The sequence below is a fragment of the Echeneis naucrates genome, chromosome 17, assembly GCF_900963305.1.
Source record: "Echeneis naucrates chromosome 17, fEcheNa1.1, whole genome shotgun sequence".
Taxonomy (NCBI): domain Eukaryota; kingdom Metazoa; phylum Chordata; class Actinopteri; order Carangiformes; family Echeneidae; genus Echeneis; species Echeneis naucrates.
Genome location: NC_042527.1, coordinates 13655385 through 13667429, shown reverse-complemented (window position 1 = coordinate 13667429; position 12045 = coordinate 13655385). Strand labels below are relative to the sequence as shown.

Here is a 12045-nt window from a genome sequence, read left to right as displayed (position 1 = left end):
CTTAAGGATTTTGGGTTGGGGGATTGTGTCGCTTTCTGCGTGCTCTCAGTCTGTCCTGATTTTTTTGTTTGTTTGTTTGTTTTATTCCTCTGCAGGTTCGCAAAGAGTACAGCAAATGTTTCCGTCAATCCCAATGTTGCGGTGCTCTGCCATCCGAAGGCCCCCACAGTTCAGCCAAGACGGCCACCTCCCGATCCACAGCCCGCTACTCATCCGCCACACAGGTTCGTGTTCAGCACTGAGAATCAAGGTCTCAGGGTTTAGAAAAGCTATTTTCAGAATGTTACCTAATTTTTTAGTTAATTCTGGTGATGCTTGGAAAGAAAATTTTCAGAGAGAGGTCAAAAACAATAAAGAGAGACCAGCAGATTTTGCCCGCATTTAGCCCAAAGTTTCTGTTTTGTACACAGAGGTTAGGTGTTCACCCAAAAGTTACAGAACACACCCTCGCATCATCGGGACAAGCTGGCGCACTGGATATTAAAGATTTACATCCTTGGATATGAGAAGCCTTGGGTATGGCAGCTTCACAGAAAGTACAGTGCGACTCAAATGTGTCAGTTTATTTCCAACCTTGTCCTTGAATCTTATCATTGTAAAGCTGAACCTCTTCATTCTTGCAGCCAAACACACAGTTTGGCGTTGAGGCAGAAACTTCTGTGCTACACGGTTCGATGCCAGAGTACTTTTATCACTCTGCTGACCCGTTTTCTCTTCTTGCGCTTTTCATTGTACCATTGGCAAAGGATTAATTTGCATATGATTAAATAAATATGAGCTTGACTAAAGTGATTTTAGGATTCACACAGTTACATTAAAGCTTAGCCATAAAGTCAACCAAGGTGATATATACAGGGATAGGATTTTTTTTTTTTTTTAATAACTAGATGGCAGACAGCATTAAAATTAGCTTTTAAATCAGTGAAAATAGATTTTGTGGCACTCATGAGTGTTTGGTAGGATCCTTGAGGATTTGAAAAGTATGTAACAGATAAAAACATACAGTTGAACTGGACGTACAGGTGTCTTATAAATCTCTTCCGTGTTGACTTGGTGAGATCTGTCTTAAGAGTGCTTCTGGGAATGTCACGGTAGCTTCTGCTCTTTCTATCTAGAGGGAAAAAAAAAACAAGTTTCTATGGGCTGATGTCTCAAATTACAAGCTGTGAAGATTCTCGGCGTGTCTATTTGTTTGACCATAGCACAACCGTGTCATCAAGTAGTTGGTACATCGTGTGCACCATCTACTTTTGAATCACAAACTCATGTAGCCACTCAATTCTTAGGGCTAAATGCGCTGAATAACAGTGCCACCGTGTTGAGCCCTGATCAATGGCTGCTTTTCTTTCATACCCAGAGCCGCATCAGGAGGATGTGGAATGACACCGTGAGGAAGCAGTCGGAGTCCTCCTTCATCTCAGGAGACATAAACAGCACCTCCACACTCAACCAGGGTAAGCAACTCTTTCTTCCGCCAACACCAGACAAGGCGCATACACTATTCTCTTTGTGACAAGACTCAGAATTCACAATAGACACATCAATGGATACAGCCTACATGGCTCTGTGGCAGCTCGGAAAAGAGGGAGATAAGAACCAATTTAATTTAGTGTTTTCTCTTATCGTCAAGCAATCAAAATGACAGTGTTAAATCATGTCTGCGAATCAAACTTCACAGCTTTTTACTGCACTTTTGCTGCTTACGGGGATCATCTGAAAGGAGAGGACTAGAGAGAGTAGTGGAGTGTGATATTTATCTGTTACTTAGGACTTGAGTTGAAATTGTATTGACCCTGATCTCACAGCAACAGACTTCACCTTGCAGTGACTAGTCTCATGAAGGTAGGAAGGGGGAGATAGGAGGAAAGTCAAATGGAGGTCAGAGGAGGTTTTGGGACAGATCCTGGCAACATGGTGCTCACGCTCCAGACTGTGCCAGCGCAGATTTGGCTGTAGTTGGGAATTAGTTGAGATTTTTTTTTTTTTTTTAAGCACACATGCCAGCACAGAGTTTCTCAGCCATCCGTCCAAATGACTGAGAGTAGTTATTACATTCTTCAGGATTTACACAAGCACGCTGAGGATGATAGGGATGCTGTATTATTCATGTCAAACCATTTAGACATGTTTTGTCTAGTGTCTGGAGTGGATGAGTTTGTTAATATGAACTTTTTTTACATAAACCCTGCAGCTGATTTTGGTGCTTTGATTTATACTTGTTGGGATAATATTTTTTGTCAGTTCCAAAATAATGTTTTTTTCGACAATCGTTTAAATGACTGCTTTGTGTACACCAGAAGGCAGACAGATCTCAGGTCATAAATCTTTTGTAATGTCTGATTCTGGACAGTGGACGTTAGTGTGTTTATGGTGACAGCTACCCAGCACCCTGCAGCAGACCGTGAAGTACAATGCCTCCATCTCCTTTTCCTTTTGCTGCCCCCCTCCCCCTCCTGATTTCTCTCCTTTTCTCTTCTCTCTCTCCCTCTCCTTCTGTCCTCCTGTTATTTCAGGGATGACTGGCAACTACCTCCTAACTAACCCACTCCTCCGAACACACGACACTAACCCTTATAACAACCTCCTGGCAGAAACAGTGGTGTGCAACACCCCCTCTCCACCGACCTTTCACTCCCCAGGTGCACATCCACCGTCCGTCTTTTACTCTTACCTAGATTTGTGTTCCTTCAACATTTTGGTAAATATACTTATTCGCTTTCTGAAGTAAGTTGGATGAGAAGATGGATAGCACTTCCACCCATTTTCCTCAGGGGGTCATCTACCAAGAAATAATCCGGCACATAATTCACCATGAACAGCCAATTAGTGTTTTTATTCGTTTTTTTTTTTTTGTTGTTGTTGTTTGTTTGTTTTTTTATTTCCATGTTTCTAAATTCTAATTAAACCAGATTGAGTAGATCAAAGAGAAACATGCAGGTTGGTAACAATATGACAGAGTCAGTCTACTGCTTCTCTCTGTTTACAGTCTTCATGCTGAAATAAGCAAACCTTTTATTGATTGAAGCTTCATATTTAGCCAACAACCATGAAATCTTCTCATACAACTTTCTGCCTGAAAGCCAGTAAGCCCATTTCCCAAGATGTTCGACTATACCTTCAAGAATGTTAGATGTCTGAATGTTAAACTCATGGAAACTCCTGAGGCCATGGCTGTGACACAGCATGAATGAAAATGTTGAGTCTAATTACACTAGATTTATTGTTTGCTCTTCTTTGTTCACACCCTTTCTGTAGTTCTTATCTGCACAAGTTTCTCTTTTGTAAACGCAGAAGGAGATAAAGCTCAGAAACGTCAGTGCTATCTCATCTCCTCTTCCGAACGGCCATTTGGGAATTCCTCCCTGCTGAAAATGCACTTTACAGTCTGGTCCAGATCATTTAGGCTCTCACCTTACCTTATCTTTACACGGTGAAATCTTTGTATTTGCTATAATTTGCTTTGATCATGCCAGTGTTTATGGTGACCTAGTTCCACACAGGCAGAGCAAAAGATATCCAATTAAAGAAGATAGAAGAAGAAAAAAAAAAAAAACAGAACCACATGACGCAATGCGGGCAGAGTCATAGCCCTCAGATATACAGGCATTTGATCATAAAAGGGAATGTGCAAAAACAGCAGTGTGGAGGAGATTTGTATGAAGAGAATTTGAAGCAACATATAGATTTAACCTCATCCTGGCCACCATGGTCTTATTTTTTTGTTGTGAGGCTTCAAGAACAGTGAGAGCGATTCACAGCCAGAGATAATGAAGCAGGGCTGAGACCAGATAATGCCTCCACAGAAAACCTCAGAGTTCAGCAATAGCCAAGCCAGAGGTAGTTGTTAGTGTGTAAGTGTGTACATGCGTGTGTGTTTGACAGCTTTACGGCCCTAAAATGTTAAATTACTGAAGCGTCGTAGCATAATCATAAGTTAACATTGGAGAACAGGAGCTAAATAAAATGTGGCAATATTAAATTAGCATGTGATTGTGACTGTCATGCATAAACATGTCCTTTACATATAGAAGGATTTTTTCTATCCTTGCTGCATCTTGTGTAATCACAAGACACAAGATACAGAGGGAACACTAACCATACTTATTTAGCAGATCAAGATGTGGTGACCAAAAAAATTTATAAATCAAAGACTTAACATATGGAAACCAGTTTGAGGAGAAAGGGCAGCAGTGTGACACACAAATGTCCAAACCTGGTGTGAAGATAACCAAGCAAGTATGAAATCCGCACTGAGAGACTGTCAAGTTTAACCTGAGCTTCTTTTTTTTTCTTCTTCATTCCCCCCTAAAAATTTCTTCTGCTATAGCGATTACATTTAGCTCCCTGCAGGAAGGATGAGCGTGTCCTCTATTATAAGTGTATTAATACTAAGTAATACTCTGCAGATGTTCCTCTGATGCAGTAAAACCTGTAAGGAGAACATCTTGGATCAATCTCTGCTGGAATGCTTCCCAGAGTGCAGCTGTTGCCGTGTCCAGTTCAATTCTGTTCACATCATTTCCTGCCTCTCCTGGTAGACAATACCTGTCTGCTATAAAATCACTGCCTGCACATAAATAAATGCAAATATATGAGTAGAATGTATTTAGATCGATGTCTAATAATTCCCCTTCTTGTTTTTCTTTTTTTTTCTGCCCTTTCGCTCTCTGCGCTCCTGTCACCCTACTCGGAAAAGTCTTTGATGTTGTTTTCTGAGTTTTGTTGTTTTTTGTTTTGTTTTTTTTCCTCATTTGCTGTCATCCGTTTTCTGACATATTCATTTGGAACTTGCGATCAAAGTTTTCCCTTTTTTTTTTTTTTGTGCGTCTGCCTGTGACGACATCCGTGTCGTCAAAATGTCAGTGGTGCCCTTACAGGCCCATAGCTTACCTAGAAAATATACTCCTCATATCGAATCAAACTGTGCTCCTCCACTCTCCCCCTTTTGTTTCAGCGCAGTCATAGAGCTGCAAAAAAATTAATTAGTAGTCCGTAGTGTGTGAATGTGAGAGTGCGCGCGTCAGCATTTTTTCCTCACACAATACTGACAGATGGGTATTTCAAACAGGCAAAAAAGAAAACATGTCATTCAGAAAATATTCCTTCTTTGACTGTAGACTTTTAAAAACAACTGTGCTTGCTGCTGAACCCTTTCACCTGCTGAGTCCACGGATTCAGTCGTCCTTGATTTGTCCTTTACTTCCCTCTAACTGTTAAACATCATTTCGCTGTCTATCTCCAAACACCTACAACACTTTGTATCAAACGTCAAAGGGGCTAAATTATAGTTAACTGCAAGGACACAATCTGAGTTTGAACGACTGAATCCAGGCTGGATGTTACGAGCTTCCACCTTTGTCTTATTTCGGTGATTCTGTTGTTTCTGCTGCTATTGAAAAAAAGCATCTGTTTTACTTTTTTGCACATCAGCTGTTCTTAGGCCAGATAGCCTGAGCAGACACACTTGATGTGAGTGGTGGCAAAGTGAGTCATTGCACCGTGCCTGTCTGTTGTGCTGTGTGGGGGTTGTTGCTGTGCTTGTGGGGCCCCAGTGCAGAGAGGTGGCTGACCATCTGTGTTCAACATTACTCTCTTGTCTTGCCTTCTTTGAATAGGTGGAATGTTTTATTAATTGTTCATGTCACAACACTTCCTCATCAGCTTGTTTTTTTTTTTACTTTTATCCCGTCTGTTCCTTTTTTTTTTTTTTTTTGTATGCTTCCATGTTGTTACCTGGTCGTCAGCTACTTTAAAACTTTAATGTGTTGCTGTTGTGTTTTTTTTTTTTTTGTCATCGCTTGTTCTCATTTTTCCAATATTGTTCAGGATAATTTCATAGATTGGCTATAATGAGATTCACCCATAATGAGGATGGACATGCTGGACAGCTAATTGGGTTCTCCTTTGAATTTTAGAAGGTTTTGTATCTGTATAAAATTTTAATTAACCCAGAGATCAAAGAGCACAAGAGTGAAGTGTCCTGAGCAGTATCATGTATACGTGAATGGTGTAGTGGAAACAGTTTTACTCCACCAAAAGGCAGAAAATTAGGTCTCACATGCTCCTTTTACCTTTCCTTGCAGGACAGCATTCTCTGAGCAACAGCAGGGACATCAGCGCCATGGACACCCTCCCCCTCAACGGCAATTTCAACAATAGCTACTCCCTGCGAGACGACGACTACGAGGCCGTGAGTGTTCGAGCTGCAGGCGACCTGGGGGGCCTCAACCTGGATGATGTCGCCTTTGAGAAGATGATCATATCAGAGATTGTCCATAACAACCTCAGGCCCCGCGGCGCCCCCAAAGGTCGCAATGCCCAGAGGGACAGAGCCTTGCCTCCCCAGACCAGAGTGACAGTGGACCGAGGCGGGGGTGGGAGCGGCAGCGAGGATGACGCCATTGTAGCGGATCATGCCGAGGCCTCATCCCCCCAGAGAGGAAGTGGAAGAGGAGGTCACGCTACCCTGGAGCTGCTCCTGCATCCCCACCACAAGGAGGTGCTGGAGGCCCCCCTTCTGCCCCAGAGGACTCACTCCCTGCTCTACAGTGCCCAGAAGGCCCCGAGGGGCCTGGAGGGGGAGGACGACCATGGCTCTGAGACTGTTACTGCAGTGGAGGACATGGGCTCCCATTCACCCAACAATAATAGAGACTCCCTTTACACCAGCATGCCAAACTTGAGAGACTCACCCTCACCCTCAGCTTCACCATACCCCCCAGAGGAAGAGGAAGAGGAGGAGCTTTCTCCCTCACCTCGAAGCGAGAGTGAGGACGTGTATCATAAAAGCATGCCCGAGCTCGGCGATGCGCCTCAACCCCTGTCATACTACCACATAAACCGAGGCACCAGTGACGGGTGCATCATCCCACCCAACAATGAAGAATGCGCACCGGGGGTGGAGGCACCTAGCGATGGACAAATGCAGCTCATTACCAGCCTCTGAGCAGGTGGTACTTGTTTGCATGGATTTTAACAGATGGGTGCTTCTGGTTGGTGTCGAGAGAGCCAGCGAGTTTGGCTCCACACTCTGCATGCGCTTCCTCTTCGGACAGGAAGTGTAATGTTGTTGGGTGGGAAGTGGAATTAATAAATGACTTTTTGCACACAGATCTCATTAACATGAAAAACACGTCCGAGGCCAGACAAATGTGGACTGGGAAAGCTCTGCTGTTGAACTGAAGAGATGCAGAGAATAACACCAGGATGCTATGCCACAAATAAGTATGGCATTTATCTTGTGCTGAAGAAGAAGGGATTAAAAAAAAATTCCAAACAAAGAACTATGAAACTCCTGATATATTTCTGGGGGACTTTGTAGGACCAGGGTCTTTTTAGTCATCAAGTACAGAACTAGAACTAGTGTGGCTCCACTACACAGTCAGGACTGTAATGTTAAGAAACCACTCATTCAGACTCAGGCCTTATATTTTCTCTATTGCACATGTAACTGTTGTCAAAGTAACAGCTAAAGAAAATATATTTTGCTGTACCACTAGTGTAAAAAGTAAAAAAGAAAAACAAAAAAAGAAAAATAAAAAACAAGAAAAGACAAAAAAAGAAATGGCAACCATTCAGTAGTTATGCCCTTTCAATGTTAATACAATTCTACAGACAAGGTTAATCAAAATGGTGGAAATGTGCTTTTTCCTCTCACACTTGACTCGTTGTAGTATGTTTGAATATGAAGAAAAAAAAAAAGTTTTGAGCGATATCAGTCCATATGAAATCATGCTCACGTCTCTGCTTGTGAAGTGCTTTTGCTTTCATGAATGATGAATTTTTGCCAGTCGTATATTTGTTAACACCGGGCCATGCACAGATTTGGAGTGAATTGGATACTTGTGTAATTTATTTTACTTGAAAGAAATTGTCTGGTTTTAAGGACTTATGCTTGTGTCAATGAGATTCTGCCGTATTTGCGGACGTGTTTCATCCTTTGACACAAATTAATTTATTAACTGAACTATTCAGAAGGAAAATGGTAAAAAAAAAAAATAATAATAATAATGTGGTTAGAAAGTGTGAAAAGTCGTTGCAGCACTGATTAGGTTCATTCTGTTTCTTTTTTAAGAGCCCATCATCAACCGATATTTAAATCAACTCCTGTTTGATATCAAATAAATGTGAAATTTTTTTCTTGTTCGCAGATGTCTGGTTGCTTATTCTTATTTCGTATTAAAAATCCGCTGTGATCCATAAATATGGATATGTTTTGTTATTGCCAACAGTGAAAAGACAGAGGGAAAGATTTTGTCATGGGATCCGTCTGACTGGGCCGAAGTTGATATTCTACATACGTGGTGCAATTTTGAAAGAATCACATTATATGGAGATAAATTATAGTTAGTTTTCCAGCTTTGTCCTGTGAATTCATTGTTAGTTTTGTTCTTTTTATGGGAGTTTTGACTATAATGGAAGCTACGAGCCTAATTGTTTACCCTCCAGTGTACACAAACTGTGCAACAGTAATCATGAAGTTTAGCAAGACAGACAGTATTCATGTTTGATCAGTCTCTGTGTCACCGTTTAAATCTCTCCATGTGCGAATTGTAACACATCATCCGAAGAAGGAGGCTCATCAGATTTAACAGATTTAGTGTTCAGCACGTCTTTCATCCGTAGCTTTCCAGGAGTATCCTGCTCCGACTGACCACACACACACAGTCAGCAGACATGCAGTATGTGCAGTCGCAGTGGGATCTGGGTGGTGCTCTTTATTAGTTTGAGCTGGGTGCCAGTTTGCTGTCAGGAGACTGACGCAGAGGCCAAGGCAAAGCTCTGAGTCCACTATGGCTTTCTATCCTGTTGTTTGAACATCAGCCTCTCAGTTTACACAGAGCCATCCAAAAAGCCCTGAGAGACACCAAACCAGTCTGTAAATTAAACAGAAAGTTGGCTTCCCTGCAGTTATGAATAGTTCAGCTGAGTTATAAATCAAATTAAATGCAAAGTTGATGACCTGTTCGCAGTTCACCGGGAATGGGTTGGCACTGTCTATGAAATCTGCCTTATTATAAACACCATAGAATCACAGCAGGCTCCGCTTGAGACTAACCCTTCAGGTTGTGTGTGCGTGTGTGTGTGATGTCACTGCGAGGAGAGGAAGTTCCCCTGTCTGCTTTTTCATAACAGATAAAATTGTGATGAATGAAAGTGCTGAGCTCCCTTTCCCAAGCACACGGATCACTTTTGCATGATGCATATATATTGGTTCATTATCACTAAGTCACCTGTGCTCTGCATTAGCTCTCTTAGCCTATGACAGCGTTGGATTCTGAAATTGAACAATATATAGATGATCACGTCCTTTCCACCACAAGACTGGAGGGGTTCTTGATTAATGGAAAAAAAAAAATCAGCACATCCTGGCCGTTCCTTATCCTGCTGCGATGATTTCCAGCCATTCATCCTCTTCAAAGGAGCTCCCCTCCACCTTCGTCTCCTCAACATTACCATCTGTGATTATCTGATTACGCTATGATGCAGCATATTAGCCGCGCAGTGTTTGCGTTGCAAATGAAAAAGTGGTCAAAGTTTGTCGGAGATGAAAGTGCTTCGTTTTTTCCACTCATCTTTTATCTCTTCCCAGTCGAACCCCAGCTTCCATGGGGCAGTGGCAAATGAAGGCGCAATGAGGCTCCGTCCGAGAAGACATTACTGTGTTTTCATTTGGATCTGTTTGAAGTTCCAGCCTCCAGTGATTTGGACATTATTTCATGTCCATCATCAAAAACACATCAAACAAAATGTTGCATTCAAAGTCAGATCACACAGTTTGAGCCAGAATGTGGTCTGTGTGAATTTGTATGCATGTGCTGATTGCGCACAACCTATGTGTACACTTCCATGTAAAATTTTGTTATTTTCCTTCATGAATCACCCCCAAACTTTTCTCAAGACTGAAACTGAGTATTATGTTCACACAGGCAGCTTTTTGTCTCACCAAGTTCTTGATTAAATAAGCAGAATAATAATAACATTATCATGAACATAAAAAGTTGCTCTCACAGAAACTGTTTATATTCTTGGACAGAAATAGTTTCTTTAGCTAGTGCAGAAACTATGCATAATTTTATTCACACAGTCACAATGCAGGAGTATTATATTTCCTTAGGGCCCCTGTAAACGTACAGCTTACATTCCTTTACATTTCACTCTGCAGCAGGAAGATAAAGAACATCTGAATTGCTCCTGTTCTGCTGCCACCGTCCCGCTGAAAAAGACAGCACAGCCTTGGCTGATCCCGCTCCTTTGCACGTTTTATAGCTCTAGTAAAAGAGTGGGAATTTCTTCATTGCAGAAACAGGAAAGCAAGGAGAAATCAGGTTTCCTCGCATTTTTATAGCTCGTGGCACATAATGGATAAATCCCTTGGAAGCTGTGTTGTGGATCTTAATGTGTGAACTTGTGTTGTTGAGGAATCGCCTGCACATACCAATATTGTAACGCCCAAATGGTGCTGTGAAGATCGTGTTGCGCTGCTAAAGTGGGATGTTTCTCCACATTGTCTCCCAATGCAATTATTACAATTTAACTGCGCTGCAAAATATTTGAACTTCAGCCTTCCAACATTTCCAGCTTGTTTTTTTCTTTTTTTTAATGTTTGCTAGGATATCACCCTAAATAGCCCTGTCCCACAGAGGGCTGTTTAAAAAGAAATATGGGCTTCCTTCTCAACTTTCACAAAGAGGTCTATTATGAGAGATTAAGACTTCAGGCTTAAAATATGCTCACAAGTCCTCTTTGAGTCTGGCTGAGAAAGGCATGATGTGATTTCTGACCTTTGTGTGTGTGTGTGTGTGTGTGTGTGCCTCTTTGTGACTGTGTAGAGCCAGTCAGAGCAAAAAATAAATAAATAAATAAGAAAAAGACAGGGAGAGATTGTGAGACAGACGTGGAGCAGCAGCAGTCTAACATGTCAGAAACAATCCGAGTCTGAACCCCGCAGCTGTAAAACTGTCATACCTCGTAGGAAACACCAGCAGTGACCTCAGAGTTGGTCTAAGGTAGCCTGTCACACCCATTATACAGTAAACACTCAGCAGAGGCCCCTGTTTTTGTTGGGTTGTTTCTGTTCAAATAACAGCAATGCATTCCCCCCGAGACACAAACATAAAATATGACTGCTATTAGTCAAAATGCTCAGGAGAGGAATTTTCCTACATTTAGGCAAACGGTCCCATAGTTTTCGGCCATTTGAGTCAAAACATAATGATTGTAATTTTTTAAAAATGCAGAGCTGAGAGACAGAGGGAAAAAAATATATGAATATGTGACTACACTCCAGTCAAGCATGTCTGACTTTACTTCAAACATGTAAGAAACGCCCTTTAATATAAAACATGGTCATTTTTCCAGCGCCCCCCCCCCCCCCCCCCCCCCTCAAATCTGTCAATTTAGAGACACTGTTGTCACAGACAGCTTGGACAGAAAGCCCTTTGATAAATAACACAGAGGTCTCTCCTTTTTCTTTTTCTTCCTTGCGGAAATATGTATAAATGCTTCAAGAAAAGGCTCTTTGGTTTTATTCAGTGGAATTTAATTGCAGATCATTTGCCCAGATGTTTTCCATATATCTCTGAAACTGTATAGCCATTATTTACATAAAAACCCCACCATTACACTAACACATCTGTACCTATTTTGCATCTGCAATTTATTACAATGGACAGAAAATGACCAAATATTTAAATGAGACACTTCTGATTTTATTATTTTTTTCTGACATATTCTGCTCTAAACTTGAAGTGTAAAAGTGTTGGATGGCATTTAAACATTTAAACCATTAAACGTCAGGGTGTTTCTGACAAATACTGTATGTAAAAGACTTATTCACAGCTAATATACTTACAGTTGCCATAATGACTCACCCGGGATGTACCAAACCTGAATGTGGACTACAGTTGTACAGTAGCATGTGGAGATCATTATATAGCTAAGATAATCAATGTCATGCTCCAAGTTGCATTCAAAAGATGCCCATAGCAGTGTTTTCTTGGGCCACTGGTTTGAAAATCAAAGTGACAGGTTCAGAAAAGGGAA

The 12045-nt window shown here is 41.5% G+C and overlaps 1 protein-coding gene across 3 annotated transcripts in view; it reads left to right on the top strand.

The window, feature by feature from the left end:
- adgrl2b.1 (adhesion G protein-coupled receptor L2b, tandem duplicate 1) overlaps positions 1–8145 on the top strand; it is a 78509-nt gene extending 70364 nt beyond the window's left edge. For 2 of the 3 annotated variants that reach the window (XM_029524638.1, XM_029524637.1), the window contains 3 exons: positions 96–224; positions 1358–1454; positions 6084–8145. In XM_029524638.1, coding sequence (XP_029380498.1) covers positions 96–224; positions 1358–1454; positions 6084–6946 — 1089 coding nt within the window. In that variant the 3' untranslated portion in view covers positions 6947–8145. Of the gene's footprint in view, positions 1–95; positions 225–1357; positions 1455–2513; positions 2640–6083 lie in introns of all 3 variants that reach the window. The other variant, XM_029524636.1, reaches the window with a different exon arrangement.
- The last annotated feature ends 3900 nt before the right edge of the window (positions 8146–12045 follow it).